Source organism: Paroedura picta, chromosome 8, assembly GCF_049243985.1.
Source record: "Paroedura picta isolate Pp20150507F chromosome 8, Ppicta_v3.0, whole genome shotgun sequence".
In the NCBI taxonomy this organism is placed as follows: domain Eukaryota; kingdom Metazoa; phylum Chordata; class Lepidosauria; order Squamata; family Gekkonidae; genus Paroedura; species Paroedura picta.
Window position 1 is genome coordinate 100,367,698 of NC_135376.1, and position 24,598 is coordinate 100,392,295.

The 24,598-nt window shown below is 45.4% G+C and overlaps 1 protein-coding gene across 16 annotated transcripts in view; it reads left to right on the top strand.

Moving 5' to 3' along the window:
* Positions 1 to 24,598, top strand: part of MAPK8 (mitogen-activated protein kinase 8) — an 85,372-nt gene that overhangs the window by 53,392 nt on the left and 7,382 nt on the right. For all 16 annotated transcript variants that reach the window (XM_077350970.1, XM_077350980.1, XM_077350979.1 and 13 more), the window contains 2 exons: positions 9,328 to 9,510; positions 10,629 to 10,753. In XM_077350970.1, coding sequence (XP_077207085.1) covers positions 9,328 to 9,510; positions 10,629 to 10,753 — 308 coding nt within the window. The remainder of the gene's footprint in view (positions 1 to 9,327; positions 9,511 to 10,628; positions 10,754 to 24,598) is intronic.

Genomic DNA, 24,598 nt, shown 5'->3' on the forward strand with positions numbered 1-24,598 from the left:
AATGCCTCTCGACAACCTCTCTATCCATGTTAACCTGCCACCCAGACACTGTCCTTTGGCTATGGCCATCTCTAGATGTGCCTAAACACTTTGACCTGTGGGAAAAAACAGATGTAAAATAGGCACTAAGCCTTTCTGCTTTCTCTGCATCTTCCGTTAGAGTTTGTCCATCCGCACCCAACAGTGGGCCTATTGCCTCCTTTACTTTACGTTTGCTCCTCACTTAACTGAAAAATCTTTTCTTGTTACAATGGGCTTCCCTGGCCAATCTTAGCTCACTCTCAGCTTTGGCCTTTCTGATGATTGATCTACAGTGCCTAGTAACCTCTAGGTACTCTTCTTTAGAGCTCTGTCCTTCCCTCCATTTCCTGAACATTTCCCTTTTCTTTCTTAGTTCCTCTTGAAGTTCTCTGTTCATCCAAATAGGCTTCTTAGAGCTCCTGCAGTGTTTTCGTCTTTCTGGGATAGTCATTGATTGAGCATGCAATAGCTCTTGTTTGAGTAGCGCCCACCCTTCACATGCTCCCTTCCCTTTCAGCATTCTCGTCCATGGACTCAGAACAGTTAGAATTATTAAATCAGCCTATAAGTTCAGAGGAAATTATAAACACAATTAACAATCTAAAAGATGGTAAAGCTCCAGGACCTGATGGGTTATCAAGTGCATATTATAAGGTTTTTAAAGAAGAAATATTAATAGCTTTAAAGGAGACAATGAACAAGATTATAATTGATGGCATCCCAGACTCCTGGAAAGAGGCACATATTACGGTTATACCTAAACTGGAGACAAATGAGGTGCAAAATTTTAGGCCTATTTTTTTTAGTAAATATAGATTATAAAATCTTTACTAATATACTGGCTAATCGGCTGAAAGGGATACTGGTTAAGATAATACATGAAGACCAGGTGGGTTTTCTGCCCGGTAGACAAGTTAGAAATAATATAAGGATAATACTAAATGTTATCGAATATTACCAACTGAGACCAGATAAACAACTGGCTTTATTCTTTATCGATATGGAAAAAGCTTTTGATTCTGTTGATTGGAGTTTTTTATTTAGCTTACTTGAAAGGATGGAATGTGGTGGAACATTTATAAACTGGATAAGGGAGATTTATAAAGAACAGTGGGCAAAAGTAATAGTAAATGGTGAGCTTACAGAGAAATTTAATATTCAGAAGGGAACACGGCAAGGTTGCCCACTCTCACCCTTACTTTTTATCATGGCTCTAGAAGTCTTTAATCAAGACATAAGAGAAGACAAAAATATGACAGGTCTCAAAATTAAACAACAGACCTTTAAATTGAGGGCCTATTCAGATGATTTAATATTGATTTTGGAGGATCCTTTAGATTGTATAGATGTGGTATTAGGCAAGCTTAAAGATTTTGAAGAGGTAACTGGTTTAAAAATAAATAAAATCAAATCAAAAATAATTGTGAAAAATATGGATAAGGAGAGTCAGAAAGGTTTAGAAGGGAAAACAGGATGTCAAATAGTTAAAACATAAATATTTAGGTATCAATATTGCTAGCACAAACTTGAGTCTATTCCAGGATAATTATGAGAAACTATGGACAGAGGTCAAAAAAGATTTTTAAAAATGGGAGACTCTCAGTTTATCTTTTATGGATAGAATATCCGCCATAAAGATGAATATCTTGCCAAAAATTTTGTATTTGTTTCAGAATATTCCAATTATTAAATCGGGTAAGCCATTCAGAATTTGGCAGAGGGATTTGGCAAGTTTTGTTTGGAGAGGGAGAAAACCTAGAATAAAAATGAAAATTCTTTGTGATGCTAAAAAGAGGGGAGGACAGGCATTACCACATTTAAGGATGTATTTTGATGCATGTAGTCTGGTTTGGATAAGGGAATGGATAGTTTTAAGAGAACAGAGATTATTAACATTAGAAGGTGCAGGCTTGAGGTTTGGTTGGCACGCATATTTATGGTACAAAAAAGAGAAAGCAAATAAACAATTTTTACATCATGTTATAAGTTTTGCTTTATTTAAGGTTTGGAATAAGTATAAAAGAAAATTATATTCTAAAATTCCTTTATGGTTGTCACCATAGGAAGCTCTGTTCAGAGGGCAAGCAAGCAACATCAGAAACTAAATGGTTAAATTATAAGGATATAATTGAGACTTTTACTCAAGAAGGAATAATGCAGTTTAGAATTAAATCTCACGAGAAATTAGCGCAAGAATATAAATATGTAGACTGGTGGCTATATAGACAGATTAAGGACAGATATGAAAGGGATAGGAAGCTATGGGAATTTGAAGTAGAAAAATCACAATTAGAGTTATATTTATGTAAAGATGATAATCATTTAATCAAGAAGATGTATGAATTATGTTTATTACTGTACACGGAAGATGAGGTGGTCAAAGATTTTATGATTGTTTGGGTAAGGAATCTTGGTCATAACATTCCATTGGAAACCTAGCAAAAAATGTGGAGTAAAGATCTGAAATTTACGAACAGTTATTATATTAAGGAAAATTATTATAAAATGCATTACTGTTGGTACATGACTCCGCACAAATTATCAAAAATGAATAAAAGCCTATCGGACAAATGTTGGAAATGCGGGGAAGTGAGAGGGACAATGTTCCATATGTGGTGGACATGCAAAAGAGCAAGACACTTTTGGCAGGATATCCACAAAGAAATTTCAAAAATCTTTAAGGACTCCATAGCTCTAAATCCTGAAGCTTATCTTTTAGGTTTTCTGGTAAATGAAAAAGATAAAAAATATGGAGAGTTATTTAGATATTTGACAACGGCGACAAGGATAGTCTGGGCAAAAAAATGGAAGTTAAAAGAGACGCCCACAATATTTGATTGGCAGTTGAAAAAATTGGAAATTGCTCAGATGGCAAAATTGACAACATGTCGAAGATAAACTAATAACGGACTTTAAGACAAAATGGAACTTATGGATAGAGTATATTAGAAAAAAGTATAGTTGTGGATTTATGACTATTGGTTATGATTTATAATTTATAAACGGAAATGAGAATGGATTGAAATTTTGTACAGGAGAATTAATGGGTTTTTCTCGTATATTCTTTAACAAATACAGTTGGAAGTTATTATTTATAAATGTAATATAATCTATTAACATGTAATTTTGGAGATGGCTAAATGTATTTTTCTTGTAATGGATTATAAATAAAATTTGAAATTATTAAAAAAAAAAAAGGTCTTGTAAACCAGGGGTCGTCAATCCCCAGTCTGCGGCCACGCCTGCCTCTCCTCCCCCCCCTTGCAGTGAGAAGCTCACCAGGCTGCGAGAGAAGCGGCTGCCAAAGCGGCCGCTTCGCTCACGGCCCGGCTACCTTTTTGCTGTGAGGGGGGGAAGACGCAGGCACGCCGGCGAACACAAACGCACATGCGAGGAGCTACCGCGCATGTGCGTCAGCTCCCCTGGTGTTCAAAACACACATGCACGGTAGCTCCGCACATGCGGGTTTCACCACCAGGGGGTGCTAACGTGCATGCGCGGCACCCGGGCCGCCAGCTCTTCCCCACCCCCAGAGGTGAGGTTTTTTTTAGGGTTGGGGACCGCTACCATAAACCATTTGAGCAATTGTCTTAGATTGGAAGAGTTTGAGTGCCGCTGGAACAAAATAGGCTCCATTCGAGCAATGGAATTTAAGTATATTGAGGACACTTCTCTCCCCTATGTTCGCAAGCTGTCTACAGTGTTCGTGCCTTAATCCTATCATAGAATCATAGAGTTGGAAGGGGCCATGCAGGCCATCTAGTCTACCCCCTGCTCAACGCAGGATCAGCCCAAAGCATCCTAAAGCATCCAAGAAAAGTGTGTATCCAACCTTTGCTTGAAGATTGCCAATGAGGGGGAGCTCACCACCTCCTTAGGCAGCCTATTCCACTGCTGAACTACTCTGACTGTGAATTTTTTTTTTTAGTTTAAATCCATTACTGCACGTCTTTTCCTCTACAGCCAATGGAAACAGCATCCTTCCCTCCTCCAAGTGACAACCTTTCAAATACTTAAAGAGGGCTATCATGTCCCCTCTCAACCTCCTTTTCTCCAGGCTGAACATTCCCAAGTCCCTCAACCTATCTTCATAGCGCTTAGTCCCTTGGCCCCAGATCCTCGTCACTATCCTCTGTAACCTTTCAATTTTATCTACATCCTTCTTGAACCCTGAAGCCTGAAAAGTAACTCCCAGGTATTTGAAGGACTTCACCTGTTCTAATCTCTTTCCAGCTAAGCGCCAGATCCTAACTCTGGGGCGATTGCTGAAGGCCATTACCTTAGTTTTTAATTCATTTATTACCAGGGCTTCTTTCTTGCTGTATTTCTCCAGGCTTGCCAGGGCTCTGTTCAGACCAACAGGGGTTCTGGACAGTAAGACCACATCATCAGCATAAAGGAGAGCAGGAATGTGCTGCCCTGCTAATTTAGGTGGGTGACACGGCGCTGATAAAGCTGTCCTGACCGAGCAGTAATATTAGGGCTCTCTCACATCATCTCACAGGGTGTCTGTTGTGGGGAGAGGAAAAGGAAGGTGACTGTAAGCCATGTTGAGCCTCCTTCGGGTAGAGAAAAGCGGCATATAAGAACAAACTCTCTAACTCCTTAACCTTCTCCTTCTCCTCCTCCCCCCCCCCCCTGCAACCCAGTCCAGGCAGCATTCTCACTGCAGCATTCTATATTAACTGTAGCTTCCAGACATTCTTCAGCGACAGCCCCATGTAGAGTGCATGCAGTAATCTAGGCTAGATGTCACCCAGACATATATTACATGGCCACAACTTACTCAGCCAATCAGCCAATGCTGCTGGATGGCATCTTTGGCCAACAAGAGGCCTGGATATAACAACATCCTCAGTCTCTGCACCCAGGAAGTGTGTCCTTGTCTAGTGCCAGAGTCATAAGATTAGTCTTTCCAGCCACCAGTCACCATCTTCATCTTATCAAGGTTCAATCTTTGTTTTATTGGCCCTCATTTATCCCAAAGTAGCCTCCAGGCATCAGTTCAAAGTTTTCACAGCCTCCCTGGGATCCTATCGAAACTGAATGTCACCCATATACTGATGACAACCCAGTCCAAAACTCTGGATCACTTCACCTAATGGTTTCAAGAAAAGATTGGGCGGCAGGATGGAACCTTGCAGGACTCCAGGGGCCTGTGGGCAGAATAGCCAGCCCCCCAGCACTTCTCCAGTTGAGACTGAAATCACCACAAAATGGTGCTTCTTGGTCTGAGCCCCAAGAAATGTTGACAGTTTGAATATGCAAATAATAATAATAAATTTATTTTTATAACCCACCCTTCCTGCTTGGTTCGGGGTGCGTAGCAACAAAGATGTATGAAGAAAGGTTGGGGAAGCTTTGTCTATTTAGCCTGGAGAGGACTGAGAGGGGATCTGATAGCCATCTTCAAGTATTTAAAGGGCTGCTATATAGAGGATGGAGCAGAGTTGTTCTCTTTTGCCCTGGAGGGACGGACCAGAACCAATGGGATGAAAGAAAGAATTTCAAAAGAAATTCCGTCTAAACATCAGGAAGAAGTTCCTGACAGAGTGGTTTCTTAGTGAAACAGGCTTCCTCGGGAGGTGGTGGGTTCTCCATCTTTGGAAATGTTTAAACAGAGGCTGGATAGACATCTGACAGGGAGGCTGATTTTGTGAAGACTTAAGGGGGTAGCAGGTTGCAGTAGTTGAGCGAGAGGGTTGTGAGTGTCCTGCATAGTGCAGGGGGTTGGACTAGATGACCCATGAGGTACCTTCCAACTCTATTATTCTATGACTAGTAAATAAGGCCGCTGCAGGCTGAATGCAGCAAGCCCTAGCGGGGCCAGGGACATAGCCGGGAGGCGAGGGGTGGCATGCGAGCGGGCGGGGGCTTGTCCCGCGGCGTGGCCTACCTTGGGGGTGGTGGAGGAGGCGATGGCGCAGGCTAGGGGACGGCAGCGTGGCGTTCGACGTAGGCGGCGATGGTGGAAGGCGCCATGTTGGCGAGGCTCTGAGGGCGTGCGGGCCGTCTTGCCGCGGGGCCGGCGCTGTGGTTGCGGGCTGCGGCAGCGACATGTGCAGCCAGGGTGATTGGCGTAGCGGGCCTGTCCCGGCTGTGTGGGCCGGGGGCAGGCGTTTCTGAGGCCGGCGCAGCTGGAGGCGGCAGGAGGACAACAACGGGTGTCCGCTCCTGGGCGTCTCAGAATTTGGAGGCGGCGCGAGGCGGCGCGAGGACGACGGCAGCGGGGGCTTCCAGGGTGGCCGGTGCTGCCGCGGCCGGGCAACTTGAAAGGAAGGAGGTAATGGCGATGGCTGGGCGCATCCCGGCAAGGTGGAAGGGGGTGGATTGGGAGGTGCTTCGCGCCCCCCGATTAATCAGTCTGGCAGCAAGGGACCAATTGCGCAGCTCGCAATTGGTTCTTTGCTGCCAGACTGCCAATCGGAGGGCCCAATCGGCAGGCTTTGCGCCTGCCGATTAAGCCCTCCGATTGTCAGTCCTGGGGAAGGGGCCTATGGGCACCCTTCCTCATCACGGACAGGGCCCGCCCTTGCCAAATTATTTAATCCACTCCGCTAGGAGTGGGTTAAAGATTCTATAATTCTGTTTTTACGGAAAGCACCTTTTTATTGCATCGTTCATTAGATCATCATGGGGTGCAATGATACACTGCTGACTCGTGTTCAGTGTATTGTCTACTAAGACTCCTAGATCCTTTTCTCATACTACTGGGGCCGGCGTCGGGCATGTAGGCCGCCCTGGGACGGTGTACAGTGCATGTGGGTGGCTCGTCAGCCAGGGATGCGTGGCCGTGGCGGACCGAAGGATGGGCGGCGTGGGGAACATAGTGGCGGGCGTGCAATCGGCAGGGAGAAGGCGGCGGTGTGCGGCGTGAGGGCAGGTGGGTCTCCCTCCCCGGCCCGCGAAGGTAGGAAGGTGTCGGCAAGCACGCAGGTGCCCCCCCCCCCGTCCCCGGCGAAGGTGGCTTGTGGTGCGGGTGGAGGCTCTGGGCAGCCTCAGCAGGCACGAACCGCGGGTCTTGGTCGGTAAAGGAGCAGGCCCGCTCCGTCATCGTCGCGGCGGGCCTGCTCCTTTACAGCGCCCCCCCTGCGTGGCAGTCAGGAAAGGAGTCAAAGACGCAGCATCCCTACTCCTTTCCCCAGCGTGAAGGGATCCGGGACGGGAAAGGAGCAGTCTTTGACGCAGCGTTCCTGCACCTTTCCCGAGGGCAAGGGGAAGCCGGCCGGAGGACTTACCGGCGGGGAAGGCTTCTTCCTTGGAGCGGCGACTCCCCAGCTGGCCCAGGCGAGGTCGGGCCAACCAGCCAATGGGCCCTCCGAGTTTTTATCATGGACAGGCCCTGCCCTTTCTCCTCCCCTTACTCTCGATCTTCATATGTAGCGGCTGGGAGATGGAAACAGGCCCATGGCACAGTCTGCCACTGAAGTAGGAGCTGGTGGGAGGGGAGGAACAAATCTTTTACCCCAGGGTTCCTACCTGGCCTCAACGAAACGCCTGGTGGAAGAGCTCCATTTTGCAGGCCCTGCAGAACGCAGAGAGTCCTCACAGGGCCCGCAGCTTGTCCAGAAGCTCATTCCACCAGGTAGGGGTCAGGACCGAAAAGGCTCTGGCCCTGGTGGAGCCCGGGTGCACTTCCTGAGGCTCCGGACCTTCAGCATGTTCTTGGGGAGCTCATTCTACCAAAAAAGTCCAGGCCCTGGTTGAGGCCAGTCAGACCTCTCTAGAGCTGGGGACTGTCAGGCAATTTGCAGACACTGAATAAAACGTCCTCTGGGAAACGTATTCAGACAAGCGATCATTCAAATAAGAATAAAGAGTTAGTAGTTTGACAGATCTTTCTTTCTGCTTTGGTAGGTAGGTTAATGTGTTGGGCTGGTCTGTTCTGTAGAAGGACGCAGGTGCCTGTTTAGGTTGAGCTTTGAAATGGAGCATCTCATATCGTTGCTTTTCCAACTATAGCTGTTGTGATCTGGTGTTAATAACCAACCTGTCAAGAGGGAGCTGGTGTGATACAGTGATCAGAATGGCCGACTCAGAGCAGAGAAACCCAGATTCAAAGCCCTATTCAGTCATAAGACTTACTAGATTCAGTCATGAGACTTACCAGTCATACATAATATACCTGCAAGAGTGGTTGCGAGTATAAAATGAAGAAGTGTTCCTTGGCAAAACAATGGGGCAAGAAAGCAATAGGTAAATAGATAAACGTGGAGCAGAGGACAATCAGTGGCTCTTAGCCTCAATGTACAGCAGGAGAACTCTGTCTGGGGCACTGATGCTCTGGATTCTTGTTGCTAGGGAGGCAACAATGGGCGGGCTTCTGGATTTGGGATGTGCAAGAAAAAAAATTGGGACCATTTTTAATGTGGGCTGAATCTAAATCATCCATAGTTTTTTTCAGATTTGGCCAAATCAGTTTGGTGCCGTTGAAACAAGTGGCGCCTTTAAAGTCTATGGGGCTTTCCCCCATTTTGTCATTTCCAGTGTCTGGGGTAAGTGTTTGAGGTAGAAGCACCAAACTTGCAGTATAGCTACAGGAACCTATCCTCAAATGAACCCCCAAGTTTCAACAAGATTGGACCAGTAGGTCCAGTTCTAGGGGCTCCCATAGAGGCTGCCCCCATCTGACCTCCATCATTTGCTATGATGAGAGAACAATAGATTCCGTGGTCTGTTTGTAAATTCCCATTGTAGGAAATAATGAAGGTCAGATGGAGACATCCTCTTTGAGTGCCCTTAGAATTGGACTCCCTAGTCCAATCTTTTTGAAACTTGGGGTCTTTTGAGGAGAGGCTCCTGCAGCCACACTGCAAGTTTGGTGCCTCTACCCCAACTCCCACCCCTTCGAGCCTAGAAAAGACAAAAAGGGGACCCCCCCCCCGTTTCTTTCTTGTTCAAATCAAATGAATTACATTGAATGGCCAGTATTGATTTGGCCATTTAAACTTATTGGGGAATGATAATTTGGACCGGATTCAGCCCATTTGAATCAAGGCTGAATCAGGCAATTTTCGGATGATCACGATCAAGTCATACATTCCTGTTGTGAAGTTCTGGCCCCACTCCTGATGGCCCCTGAGGTTTGATCACTGTGTGACACACAGGGTTGGAGTGGATGGGCCATTGGCCTGATCCAACATGCTTCCTTATGTTCTTAGATTAAGAAGAGAATAGCTGTGCATTTATTTTATCATTTTTGCTCTAATACTATAATTATCAGCCAAGTAGACATTGTTTTGATTTTGACACAGTCCTTTATCCTGAGCATTAGAGATAATATTTTCCTTAGCTGCTTGACCTCAGATATTGATCAGTGGAATAAAGTTATTGAGCAACTAGGGACCCCATGCTCCGAATTCATGAAGAAGTTGCAACCAACCGTCAGGACGTATGTAGAGAACAGACCTAAATATGCTGGCTACAGTTTTGAAAAGCTCTTCCCAGATGTCCTTTTTCCAGTTGACTCTGAACACAACAAACTGAAGGGTAAGATTTCTGTGTAGTATTGCAGTTTGAACATTCTCTGGTATCTTTAGGGAAGCTTGCCTCGGGGATTTTTTGTGGGGGAGGCAAACCATTTATTTCACTGGGTACCCTTGAGACTAGTGCTTTTGTTTGCTTCAGTAGCATCTTCTTAGCTGGAAGCAGAGGGGGAATGCCTGTGAATTTCCTACCCAAATATGAGCACATGGCTTTTGTCATTGGAGCTAAGAGGAGCAGCAATCTCCCAGGCCAGGGATGAGGAAGAGTGTACATCCTTCTCTCCTCAATGCCTTTGTTAGTCACCACTGCTGTGTGAAGGAGCCAGGAACTGTAGATTTCCCATATTCTAGTTAAAGAAAGGGTTCATTCCCTACGAATAAAAATTTCAGGGGCTAGCTGACTTTGGTTGCTGAGTACAATAAGAGCTGAGTAGGGCTTTGGGGGAAGCCGTTGGAACTGGAGGGCTGGTTGGGGAGAGAACTTCTGGCATCAGCACCTGATCTTAATGAAAAAGACAGCATATGAAAACTTTTAAATTTGTAAAACTAGTTCAGTGTCCACCTAAACCTCCCCATGAAACTGTAAGCAGCCTTTCCTCTTTGTAGCTATCTGAAGTTAGTTATTTTTCCAGCTCCATAGTTTCTGTGGTGCTATTCCATTTTTGGATGCTTGGTTTTAGTGCTGCACCCCCCCCCCCCAATTAAACAGATAAGTCAAATCCAGTGCAAAGTTATGGACATTTGAGGGCCATTGGTTTCACCAGATTTAAGCATAATTACTGTGTTAAATCATGGCCAAAGGTTGCATCTGTTGATTTTACCATGTTGGTCCCTGTTATTGTCATTGTTGGTCCCTGTTATTGTCATTGTCAATTCTACCATTTTCTTTGTAGCAGTATGGAAACTTGATCTCCCCTATGTGGTCTCATTTACAATATTTATTGTCTGCCTTTGCCTGTCATTCAAGACAGCTTACATCAATAATCATAATCTGCCCAATGTTAATATCAAACCATTGATTTGTGAGTGGCCCTATCCCACGATAAGCTATGTAAGTGCTTGTTGTACAACTTTTTCCTTCTACTTTTAAAACATGTTGTGAATTCAATGCTCTCCTTGCAGCCGGTCAAGCCAGAGATTTGTTATCTAAAATGCTGGTGATCGATGCATCAAAAAGAATCTCAGTGGATGAAGCTCTGCAGCACCCGTACATCAATGTCTGGTATGACCCTTCAGAAGCAGAAGCTGTAAGTTGCAGACTTCGGATGCCGTACCACTCCCTGTACCAGTTGTCATGCATAGTGTTGGAAGTTGCCTTCAAGCCAATCATGTGATACACCCTTTCCTTTCTTTGCTTACTAGCTGCATTTCTAGTCTTCATTTCTCACTACAATTTGAGGACTGCAGAATGTAAAAAAGTATCACTACAAGACTATCCAAAAGCTACACTACACTACACTGCAAGTCTATACAAAAGCAGCATGAAAATTAGAAAACAATTCATACTTGATATATTCTTCTGGAGTAGAAATTACAGATGACATGAAGTTAACTTCATCGTTGGAGTGAAACTGTTTAAATCTCCCCCTTAATGCTGAGCTGGAGGGGCTGGCAGTTCTGTGAAAACCTATATCATAGAATCATAGAATCATAGAGTTGGAAGGGGCCATACAGGCCATCTAGTCCAACCCCCTGCTCAACGCAGGATCAGCCCAAAGCATCCTAAAGCATCCAAGAAAAGTGTGTATCCAACCTTTGCTTGAAGACTGCCAGTGAGGGGGAGTTCACCACCTCCTTAGGCAGCCTATTCCACTGCTGAACTACTCTGACTGTGAAAATTTTTTTCCTGATATCTAGCCTATATCGTTGTACTTGTAGCTTAAACCCATTACTGCGTGTCCTTTCCTCTGCAGCCAACGGGAACAGCATCCTGCCCTCCTCCAAGTGAGAACCTTTCAAATACTTAAAGAGGGCTATCATGTCCCCTCTCAACCTCCCTTTCTCCAGGCTGAACAATCCCAAGTCCCTCAACCTATCTTCATAGGGCTTGGTCCCTTGGCCCCAGATCATCCTCGTCGCTCTCCTCTGTACCCTTTCAATTTTATCTACGTCCTTCTTGAAGTGAGGCCTCCAGAACTGCACACAGTACTCCAGGTTTGGTCTGACTAGTGCCGTATACAATGGGACTATGACATCTTTTGATTTTGATGTGATGCCCCTGTTGATACAGCCCAAAATGGCATTTGCCTTTTTTACCACTGCATCACACTGCCTAGATGAGGGGTTGGAGCAACTACCGATCAAGGTTACAGATGACACCAAATTGGGAGGTCTGACAAATACTCCGGAAGATACCAATTCCCTATCCACCTAACTATCTGAAAATCCAGATTGCAGTCCTTCAATTTATCCATCAGAACATCATGGGGAACCTTATCAAAAGCTTTACTAAAATCCAAGTAAACGACATCAACCGAATTTCCCCGATCCAGCAAACCTGTTACTTGGTCAAAAAAGGATACCAGGTTGGTCTGACAGGACCTGTTGGAGACTAATCCATGCTGCCTTCCTTGGATTACCAAATTGTCCTCCAGATGTTTGCAGATCGCTCCATTATCTTCCCCACAACAGAGATCAGACTCACTGGTCTGTAGTTTCCTCCCTTTTTTGAAGATTGGAATAACCTTTGCTCTCTTCCAGTCCTCCGGGACATCTCTAGTCCTTAAAGAGGTCCCGAAGATGATGGACAAGGGTCGTGCCAGTTCTCCAGAAAGTTCTTTGAGCACTCTCGGGTGCATTTCATCCAGCCCAGGGGATTTGAACTCATCCAGTGCAGCTAAATGCCTCTCGACAACCTCTCTGTCCATATCAACCTGCCACCCAGACACTATCTGCCGTCTCTAGATGCTTCTGCCATCTCTAAATGAAATTGTCAACTAGGCAGGTCAGAAAGTTGCATGACTGAGGACGCTTCGCAGAGTTTGTTTCCCAGCACACATCTGGGAAATTGAAGTCACCCATGATTACAAGCTCCTGCCGCTTGGATATTTTTCCAAGCTGCTCACAAAGCTGCTTACCCAAGCTGCTCACAGCATCCACATCCTCTCGTTGGTCAGGCGGTTGGTAGTAGACACCAACCACCACACTGTTTGTTTTCCCCTCGCTTATTTTCACCCAGATGCTTTCCACTGTAGATATCCTCTCCTTCACTAGAATTTCCTGACAGGTAAGCCCTTTCCTCACGTACAGTGCCACTCCTCCACCTCTTCGATCTATTCTGTTTTTTCTGAACAGTTCATATCCATCCAGTATTACATTCCAGTCATGAGAATCATTCCACCAAGTTTCTGTGATGCCTACTAGATCATACCTTTCCATCAGCATGAGAGGTTCCAGCTCTTCCTTCTTATTGCCCATGCTTTGGGTGTTAGTATAAAGGCATCTGAATCCTTTTACTTTTAGTTCCCTATGAGCTGGCCTTCCTGGTTGGGCTGCCCCCGATCAGACTCACACTCCATATGTTAAATGTCTCCTTCCCCTTGTGGCTTCAATTTAAAGCTCTCCTGATGAATCTCCCCAGGTTCCTGCCAAACACATTCTTCCACAGTTTCGATAAGTGCAGTCCATCAGGTGCTAGTAGGACTTCCTCAAGAAAGCCTATCCCATGGTCCCAGAAGCCAAATCCCTCCTGCCGGCACCAACTACACAGCCACTGATTCACCTCCATTATCTTCCTCTCCCAACGCATTCCTCTTCCCTTGACAGGCAAGATTGAAGAGAATACCACTTGTGCCCCCATTTGCTTGAGCTTCCTCCCTAGATCTTGATAGTCTGTTTTAATAGGAACGATGGTATTCACGGACATGTAATTCATTCCCACGTGGACCATCACAAATGGGTAGCGATCCGTAGATTTGAGGAGTTTGGGCAGCCGTTCTGAAATGTCTTTAATTTTCACCCCTGGCAAGCAAAATACCTCTCGGGTTAGGAGGTCGGGCCCAGCCACATGGCGATCCATTCCTCTTAGTAGGGAGTCTCCAATTACCAGTACTCTCCTTTTTTCTTTTCAACACCATTTCCTTCTTTCCCCGTGGCCTCTTCACTTTGCCTTAGACTTTGTTTTGGGACCTCTTCCCTCATTGACGCACCTCCTCTGCAAGGGCCTGAAATCTATTCTGGAGCTCCAAAGCCCCAAGAATCGTCTCGCTCTACGCCTTTGAGTCTTTTTCCTAACTGTCTCCAGAGGCTCTGTAATGAGGTCAATCCCCTTATCCTCTTCAGGACTGGTTGTATCCTCTTTATTCAGAGTTGCACAGTTCCTGTCTGTGAACTCCTCCCCTTTCTTAATTTCTGTCAGAGTAATAATCCTCTCTTCTAAGCCCCTTCAGGGAGGAAGACAATCATGTCAAACTCATTGCAGATGATGGGAGGGGTGTCCTGGAGATCCATTGTAACTTCTAGGTAGTGCAAGTACTAGGAAAATATAATCTACTAATTCTAATTGCTAGGCTAAGAACCCCAGGTCAAGAGCCCTTTGTCTCTCGCCCTTTGTCCCGTGCCCTTTTTTAATCCTCCCAGCAATCACCTCACTCAGCACCACAATAGCCTCACCTGGTCAGCAGCAGCAGCTCTCCCCAGCAGCTCTCTCCATGTGCTTCCAGTTGTCTGAACTCTGCCTCTGGTGAGGAGCAGCCCTTTTTTTTATCAGAATTGAAAGAAGGGACTCTTTAGGCCAGGCCTACTCAACCAGGGTTTCATGAAACCCTGGGGTTTCTTGACAGCCCTAAAAGGGTTTTCCCACTGAGTGAGAGTTAATATATATATATATTTTAATTTGTTAAACATTTATCGGGTGAAATGATCATATATGGTCATGTTGACCTGCTCTTCCAAAATTGCCAATGAAAAACCTGGAGAAGTTGGGAAGGGGAAGGGCCCCAGGTGGGCATGTGCACAGCTATGCTTCCTAACCATATTCTGCACAATCATAGAATTTCCTAGTCACAGTTGCAGTAAAATAACTTACTAAAATAACACACTAAAATAACTTAATCTTTAACACTATGGGAAAAGATTTAAAAGCTGCTAAGTGATGGAGGAAGTCATACAGTTAGAATCATAGAATCATAGAGTTGGAAGGGGCCATACAGGCCATCTAGTCCAACCCCCTGCTCGACGCAGGATCAGCCCAAAGCATCCTAAAGCATCCAAGAAAAGTGCGTATCCAACCTTTGCTTGAAGACTGCCAGTGAGGGGGAGCTCACCACCTCCTTAGGCAGCCTATTCCACTGCTGAACTACTCTGACTGTGAAAACCTTTTTCCTGATATCAAGCCTATATCGTTGTACTTGAAGTTTAAACCCATTACTGCGTGTCCTCTCCTCTGCAGCCAACAGAAACAGCATCCTGCCCTTCTCCAAATGACAACCTTTCAAATACTTAAAGAGGGCTATCATGTCCCCTCTCAACCTCCTTTTCTCCAGGCTGAACATTCCCAAGTCCCTCAACCTATCTTCATAGGGCTTGGTCCCTTGGCCCCAGATCATCCTCGTCGCTCTCCTCTGTACCCTTTCAATTTTATCTACGTCCTTCTTCAAGTGAGGCCTCCAGAACTGCACACAGTACTCCAGGTGTGGTCTGACCAGTGCCGTATACAATGGGACTATGACATCTTGTGATTTTGACATCTTGTGATTACCACTGCATCACACTGCCTGCTCATGTTTAGTTTACAATCCACAAGTACCCCAAGATCTCGTTCACACACAGTGTTACCTAGAAGTGCATCCCCCATCCAGTAGGCATGCTTTTCATTTTTCTGACCCAGATGCAGAACTTTACACTTATCTTTATTAAATTGCATCTTGTTCTTATTTGTCCATTTTTCCATTGTGTTCAGATCTCGTTGAACTCTGTCTCTATCTTCTGGAGCAGTGGTCCCCAACCTTTTTTGTCACCGGGGACCACTCAACGCTTGACAATTTTACCGAGGCCCGGGGGGGGGATATTTTCTACAATTTCTTTTTTTTGGGGGGGGGAGAGAAGAATGGGGGTTCATAGCAAAGGCCTGAACTGCTTTGTTGCAAGAGGAGGCACTATTTGGTGAATTCATTTACCAGAAAGTAGCAAAGTGTGTTTAAAGAGCCCTAAGCATCATGGTGAAGGAAGGCAAGGAACAGAGCCAAGCCCTGCTGACCTCCCACCCCCATGCTGGTGAGCTGGTGCCCAGAGATGACATTTTGGTCAACACATATCAAGGATAAAGAATTCTCCTTCTAGGAGAATCTCAGGGAGACGAGAAGAGGAAAATTCTGTTCCACTCTGCAAAGAGCCACATCTCTTTGCAGATTGGGTGAGGGAACACTCTCCCCCTGCCTCGCTGCGTGTGTATGTGTGTGTGGGTTCGTTTAATTACCATGGCACCTCTTCCCCCTGCCACCCATTCCCTCCTAAATGCCTTTCACATAAACTCCAGCTGAGGCCTGAGCCATAGTCTTCCCTCCTCGGGCTGGCATGCGGTGAGAAGGGGGGGGGTGCCTCTCTCCCTTCCAGCCACACTCTGGGACTGCAGAGACATCAGAAAGTGGAGAGTCGAAGCCATGCCCTCTCCAGCTGCCTCCCCCAGCCCCGCACCACTTGCCCGCCCACCTGCCCCTCCTGACGAGAACTCATCCAACAAATTTGCGGTTGCTGTTTTTGCATGAGCTGCCGCCGGCTGCTCCCCTCGCTCTCTCCCGCTGCTGTACCGGGAATGAGCTCCCTTTCCCATCTTGCCTGCTTTTCTCCGAACTCTCTTGAGAAGCTGAGCCTCAGCTGCTCCGAGCCGCCAGTGCATGCCTTGCCAGTGAAGCAGGGAGGCGGAGAAGCCCAGGCAACTTCTAAGCGCTGGGACTTCCGGGGGGGGGGGCGGGGAAGCCGGGGCGAGGCTTCAGCTCAGGAAGGCGGGGTGGCTGCTGCGGGGGAGGAAGGCACTGGTGTCGGCATTCAAGCGAGCGCTTCTAAGCTCTGGGACTTCCAGGCGTCAGCATGCCAGCGGGTGCAGGCGTGGAGCTCTGCGCCTGGAAGTGTGTGCCCTCTGTCTCGTTGATGAGGTAGAGGGGAGGGGGAGGGGGGTAAAGGCGTCCTTCGTGGCCCACCTCCAATTAGCCGACGGAACACGTGTGGTTCCCCACCTACAGGTTAAGGATCGCTATTCTGGAGTATTTGCCAGTCCTCCCAATTTGGTGTCATCTGCAAACTTGATGCAAACTTGCAAATGTTTAGATTGCTAGATTTTGTAAAATAAATATTAAAGCTTAAATGTTTTCATTTTATAGGTACTTTAGATTTTCCAGTGGTATTTTCAATCTGACAGAATTTTAAAGCTTTTTAATACCCATTAAAATTTTACATAGTTTCTAAACTCTCTCTATCATATATATTACATTGTTAAAGGTAAAGGTATCCCCTGTGCAAGCACCGGGCCAGGTCTCACCCTTAGGATGACGCCCTCTAGCGTTTTCATGGCAGACTCAATACGGGGTGGTTTGCCAGTGCCTTCCCCAGTCATTACTAGAGATGGCTAGTCATCACTAGCGATGGCTGTAGCCAAAGGATAGTGTCTGGGTGGCAGGTTAACATGGATAGAGAGGTTGTCGAGAGGCATTTAGCTGCACTGGATGAGTTCAAATCCCCTGGTCCAGATGAAATGCACCCGAGAGTACTCAAAGAACTTTCCAGAGAACTTGCACAGCCCTTGTCCATCATCTTCGGAACCTCTTTAAGGACTGGAGATGTCCCGGAGGACTGGAAAAGAGCAAACGTTATTCCGATCTTCAAAAAAGGGAGGAAGGATGACCCGGGAAACTACAGACCAGTGAGTCTGACCTCCGTTGTGGGGAAGATAATGGAACAGATATTAAAGGGAGTGATCTGCAAACATCTGGTGGATAATTTGGTGATCCAAGGAAGTCAGCATGGATTTGTCTCCAACAGGTCCTGCCAGACCAACCTAGTTTCCTTTTTTGACCAAGTAACAGGTTTGCTGGATCGAGGAAATTCGGTTGATGTCATTTACTTGGATTTTAGTAAAGCTTTTGACAAGGTTCCCCATGATGTTCTGATGGATAAGTTGAAGGACTGCAATCTGGATTTTCAGATAGTTAGGTGGATAGGGAATTGGTTAGAGAACCGCACTCAACGAGTTGTTGTCAATGGTGTTTCATCAGACTGGAGAGAGGTGAGTAGCGGGGTACCTCAGGGCTCGGTGCTCGGCCCGGTACTTTTTAACATATTTATTAATGATCTAGATGAGGGGGTGGAGGGACTACTCATCAAGTTTGCAGATGACACCAAATTGGGAGGACTGGCAAATACTCCGGAAGATAGAGACAGAGTTCAACGAGATCTGAACACAATGGAAAAATGGGCAAATGAGAACAAGATGCAATTTAATAAAGATAAGTGTAAAGTTCTGCATCTGGGTCAGAAAAATGAAAAGCATGCCTACTGGATGGGGGATACGCTTCTAGGTAGCACTGTGTGTGAACGAGACCTTGGGGTACTTGTGGATTGTAAACTAAACATGAGACCACACCTGGAATACTGTGTGCAGTTCTGGAGGCCTCACTTCAAGAAGGACATCGATAAAATTGAAAGGGTACAGAGGAGAGCAACGAAGATGATCTGGGGCCAAGGGACCAAGCCCTATGAAGATAGGTTGAGGGACTTGGGAATGTTCAGCCTGGAGAAAAGGAGGTTGAGAGGGGACATGATAGCCCTCTTTAAGTATTTGAAAGGTTGTCACTTGGAGGAGGGCAGGATGCTTTTTCTGCTGGCTGCAGAGGAAAGGACACGCAGTAATGGGTTTAAACTTCAAGTACAACGATATAGGCTAGATATCAGGAAAAAGTTTTTCACAGTCAGAGTAGTTCAGCAGTGGAATAGGCTGCCTAAGGAGGTGGTGAGCGCCCCCTCACTGGAAGTCTTCAAGCAAAGGTTGGATACACACTTTTCTTGGATGCTTTAGGATGCTTAGGGCTAATCCTGCGTTGAGCAGGGGGTTGGACTAGATGGCCTGTATGGCCCCTTCCAACTCTATGATTCTATGATTCTATGATTACCGTTTACCCCCCAGCAGCAAGCTGGGTCCTCATTTTACTGACCTCGGAAGGATGGAAGGCTGAGTCAATCTTGAGCCGGCTGCTGGGATTGAACACCCAGACTCATGGGCAGAGCTTTCAGACTGCATGTCTGCTGCCTTACCACTCTGCGCCACAAGAGGCTCATTTTACATTGTTATACTAGACTAAATGGAGGTAAACATGTAACATTTTGAATGCAGTTTTCACTGTCCTTGTAGCCTTCTACCCTTCTAAATTTGAAGATGTGGATGTTCTAAAGCTTAGGTTCTGTTAGCCCCCACTGGTGCCATTGTGCATCTGTCCTGTCATTTGCATCAGAGAGCAGATGGGTGCTCTCATACCAATTGTTTACTCCCATGTGGCTGAGCAGTAAAGACATGATGGACTAATGGAAATACTTCTTTATGTAAGGAGTGATTAAAATGTGGAGTTCGCTGCCAGAGGATGTTGTGATGGCCACAGGAATAGATGGCTTTAAAAGGGAGTTAGCCAGATTCATGGAAGAAAGGTCTGTCAGTGGCTACCAGCCATGATGACTAAAGGAAACCTTTGCACACAGAGGCAGTAAACGCCAATTTATTTACTTCATTTCTGTCCTCCCTTTCTCCTCATTAGGGGCCTAAAGCAGCTGACAAGAGCATGTTTCCCTCCTCCACATCATTGACCACGTGAGGCTGGTAGTGCTGAGAGACTGATTGGCCCAAGGTGTAGCACATTCCCATGGCACAGTGGGGGTTCGAACTTAGCTCTCACCAATCACAGTTCAACACTCTAACCACCACACTGGCTGACTCTGCTCAGGAGGGTTAGATGCTGTCTCTGCAGAGCCTGGATTGAGGCAGCAGCTGCTGCTTGGGTTAGCTGTCCCCTCTTCCACACTCCATTGATTTTAACCTTTAAAGCCCTTTGTGACTTGGGACCCTTGTTCCTCAGAAGCTGAACCTGCTTGTAATGCCCAATTTCATTAACTGGTTGTAGCCTGGGCTTGAACCTTTTCAATTGCAACTCTGGGAATCTGAAATAGTCTTCCCAAGCTGGTGAGGAAAAGATCTAATCTTCAGCAGTTTGGGATAGGCAAGCCTTTGGAGGTGTCAATTTTGATACTCTGGCTTTTCTTCTCAGCTACTCTTGACGCTGATTACTCGGCAGGGGAAATGGGCTGCCAGTCGAAAAGGCACACCAAGGCCTTTCCAGACCTTGGCTAGCATATATATATATATAAAAATATATATATAAAAAGGTAAAGGTATCCCCTGTGCAAGCACCGAGTCATGTCTGACCCTTGGGGTGACGCCCTCTAGCGTTTTCATGGCAGACTCAATACGGGGTGGTTTGCCAGTACCTTCCCCAGTCATGACCGTTTACCCCCCAGCAGCAAGCTGGGTACTCATTTTACCGACCTCGGAAGGATGGAAGGCTGAGTCAACCTTGAGCCGGCTGCTGGGATCGAACTCCCAACCTCATGAGCAAAGCTTTCAGGCGGCTGCCTTACCACTCTGCGCCACAAGAGGCTCTATATATATATATATATATATATATATATATATATATATATATATATATATATATATATAAACAACTTTATTGGCATAACAATAAGAGGCAAGTACAACCAAGCAGGATAAAATTATAATAGAGTAAAATAAGCTAATATTATAGACTAAAATAAAATCAACTGATTAAAACATCTTAATTCCAACTCGATAAACAGCCATTAAAAATTCAGCTACACACAATGTGGTCTCTGCAGAAAGATCATTAAGCAGAAACTGGAGTGTAGCTTCATCATTTACTAGACCTCTGGGACAAAGTAGAGGATCCAGAAGTTTTCTGCGAAGACTCACATGAAGTTCACTATCTAAAATACCGTATTTGCCGGCGTATAAGATGACTTTTTACCCCTAAAAAACATGCCTCCAAGTGGGGTGCACTTATACGCCGGGTGCACTTCAGTTGGGATAGACATAGCTGCCCATAGTGGCCTCCCGATGCTCGCCCAGTGCCCATAGTTTAAGGTGACCAGAATTAAGGGACGCCGAGGTGGAGGCGGAGGCATGGCGGAGGCGGCGCTCCCCCCCCCCCACTGGGCTCACCAACTCTGCTGCTGTCTTGTGAACTCCTCCCGGCTCGGAACTCGCTGGGCCCGCCAAACTTGTGCCTACGTGCACGCTCCACCTTGCCATGGCAGCAACGGGCCCTCCCTCCCACAAAATACTCTGAAGCGGGAGGGGGGAGAGAGAGAGAGCTCCCGATGGGCCGGCTGGGTGAGCCAGTGGCAAAGGAGTGGAAAGGAGGAGGATGCTGGGGAGGGGGGGAGGTACCAGCCTCTGCTCCCCTCCCGCGGTTTCTGGTGTTTTGAAGCTGCCCCCATTCAGGAAGAGAGCACACGCGGCCAGCCTGGCGCACAGCCCTCCGCTCGCTTGCTCTCTCCCTCTGTTTGCAGTTTGCAGAGGAAGCTGTTTCAGTTCAATGCACAGAGGCGCCGGTTCTGAGAGAGAATGACTCTCACCTTTTGGGGGGGAAGGGAGGTAATCACTAATCCGAGCATAGTTTCTTGCTTTCTTTTCTTTTTTATTTGGTGTGTGGAAGAGGGGGTAGTCTTATACGCCGAGTGTATAACAAACTCTATATTTTGAGTGGAAATGTTGGGGGGTCGTCTTATATGCCAGTCGTCTTATACGCCGGCAAATACGGTAATATGTGAGGTTGAATCGGGACAGTTCGCAGAACACGGACACAATCTTTCCCTCCTTGGGACATGCAAGGATGCTTGAGGGAAGACAACTCATTCTTGCCAGCATGAAAACTCTACGAAGGGCTGGACTAGTAAGATTATAAAAATAATTAACAATTTCCCCTCGATTTAATCAAATCTCCAGAGCAACAGGAGAACATACACAGGGTTGTCCTGGAAACCTTTTGGACTGTTCGGCTGCCACTAATCTTTGTTTCAAAAATTAAAAAATTTCAGACTCATTTAAACATAAGGAAAAAATCTGTTGAAAATCCAAGTTCTACAATTTTAGCTTCAATACTGAGAAACCATGAGCTGCATTATGGGTCCAAGTTTAAGTAAATGAGTATGCTATGCGACTCCACTCTGAAAAGTATTTTAAGCCAAAATTTAAAAATTATCAGCCAAGCCTTGGTTTCTAAAAAATGTTGGCCAAGCTCAGCACACAGCACATTATAGGGTACACACATGGGAGCACCAAGAATTTGGCAAAAGAAGGTTCCCTGAATCCCTTCTATCTTCCTATTTAAAGCCTTTGCCCAAATTGGAATACCATAAAACAACTGGGATAAAGTTTTAGCATTAAAGATTCTTATGGCCGCTGGGACAAATTGGTTGCCTTCCAAAAAATAAAAACGTTTAATTTGAGCTGAGGAACACTTAGCTAAATTCAAAGACCGATCCCGGTGGGTAGACCATTTAAGGTTATAATTGAATGTAATGCCTAAGTAACTAATTTTTTTTACTTGGTCAATTGTCTTGCTACCCAACATCCATTTCCTTGGAGTCCAACTCTTAGAAAAAACTAGAATTTTAGATTTCAAGAAATTGATCAGTAAAGAGTTGCGCTGACAATATGAGTAAAAACACTTAAGAAATCTTATAAGACCAACTCTTGAGTACGAGAGGATGGCTGTGTCATCTGCATATAATAACAGGGGTATTGCACGGGAGCCAGCCTTTGGAGGGTGCCCATTGATCTGATCAAAATTCTGGACCAAGTCAGACGAATACAAATTAAAAAGATGTGGGGCAAGAACACAGCCTTGTTTCACTCCTTTCGTAACAGGCACTTTGGCAGTTAAGTGGCCCTGAGCAGAATATTTAATTTGACATGCAGTGCCAGTATGGAGTTTCCTGAGTAGAAACAGTAAGCGTGGGTCAATATTAAGATGCTTCAGTTTTTCCCAAAGGGCCTTCCTTGGGACTGAGTCAAAGGCATTTTTCAGATCTATGAATGCAACAAATAGTTTTTTTGTTCCGAGACTCATGTATTTTGTGGCTAAAGAATCTAAAAGCAAACAATGATCTAAAGTGGATTTTCCCTTGGAAAAACCAATTTGTTCTGGGCCAATAATTCCTGAAGAGTGCATCCACGAACTAAGCTGCCGTTCGAGGTGTTTTGCATAAAGTTTGCCCACTATAGAAAGTAGACTAATTGGGCGAAAATTTTCAGGAAGGTTTGGATTACCTTTTTTAAAAATTGGGATGATCATTGAATTGAGCCATGAATCTGGAATTATTCCAAAGTGATCTATAAGAGTAAACAGGTTGGCAAGGGGGAGGGACCACCAGGAAGAGAAATTTTTCAGGATCTCAGCAGGAAGGCCATCTGGTCCAGGGGATTTACGTACTTTTAATTCATCCGTTAACTCCAAGATTTCATTGGAACTCACCGGAGGCCAGTTGGGGATACTAGATGGTACTGTATCCAAGTTCTTTGGATACTGTGGATGCTGTGGATGGAACATTAAAGATAGCACAATAATGGCCAGTCCAGATTTGGGGTGAGATATTAGAAGAAGGGCAATCAGACTTAGAGCCAAACCGGCCAGCAATCGAATTCCAAAAAGTTTTGGAGTTGTTATATTTTAGGGCTCATAACAGGTGTTCCTATTTATTTTCAAAAAATGCCTTTTTTTGGTCTCAGTAATAACTTGAAAATACTTTTTCTGTGCAAAATAATTTTTCAACAGGTCTGAGTCATTAGAGATGCGGGATACTCTAAAAGAGACTTTAATCTTTTCTTCTCCTTATGACACTCTGGGTCAAACCAAGATGAAGGTTTAGAACAGGAGGAGGAAACAGGCTTAGCCAAGGGGCCAAGCAAATAAATCAACTGTGTGTATACCAAGATGGCCTCCTCATATGAGTGTGCATTAGCCAGCTTTGTTCTGAGTCTTGAAAAAGGTTCTGTATCTAGAGCCAGAAGAAGATTCTCCTCAATTTGGCGGGACCATGTAATCCTTTTTAATATAATCCCAGAGTCCTGGTCAATTTGACTGAGGCCACTGGCAAGGTGACCTTCTTGATGACATAATACCAATTCTATTTATTTATTTATTATATTTATATACCGCCCTCCCCGGGGGCTCAGGGCGGTTCCCTTCTAGTGTAAGGTGGTCACTTTCTGTTCGCGTGCCAATGACAAAGGACTTAACATTGGCTAATACCTCAGGTGAACACATGCAATAATTGATTACACTACAGCCCCGAGCAGAAACAAAAGTTTTTCACAGTAAGAGTATTTCAGCAGTGGAATAGGCTGCCTAAGGAGGTGGTGAGCTCCCCCTCACTGGAAGTCTTCAAGCAAAGGTTGGATACGCACTTTTCTTGGATGCTTTAGGATGCTTAGGGCAGGATTACTGCGTTGAGCAGGGGGTTGGACTAGATGGCCTGTATGGCCCCTACCAACTCTATGATTTTATGATTCTATGGCCATGGAGACTGAAGAGGCATTAAGGTCAATGAGGGGGGCTGAAGGTCTATCTATGGCCTCTCCATCCCCTCTTTTATAAGAACAACTGTGTCTCACATCCCGTTTGTGGTGTTTTTTATTAAGCTTAAATTGTGCCAAATTTTTGAGTTTTGACAAAAGCGGCTGTACCAACTCATTTCTAAATACTCGAACAGGAAAAATTCCTTGTGATGCTAGGAAAGATTTACATCGTAGTAGCCAATATGGTATGTTTGGTCCTTTAAAAGTAAGCAGAACCTTTTGAATTTGATTGTACTTATTCAAAACTTCTACTGATGTTAAGTCAACTTGAGAAATACTTAACAACGCACTCAGATGTCTGATCGTCATTCGTTTGCTATTCCATGGAATATGTTTCCCATTGTAATGACAAATAGTAAAACAACTTTGCAGGGAACAAGGTGAGAGTCATTATTAGCCTTGTTATCTGAAGACCTTAAGGCTATCGCTCCTTGAGGACACACCATCATGCGAGCCT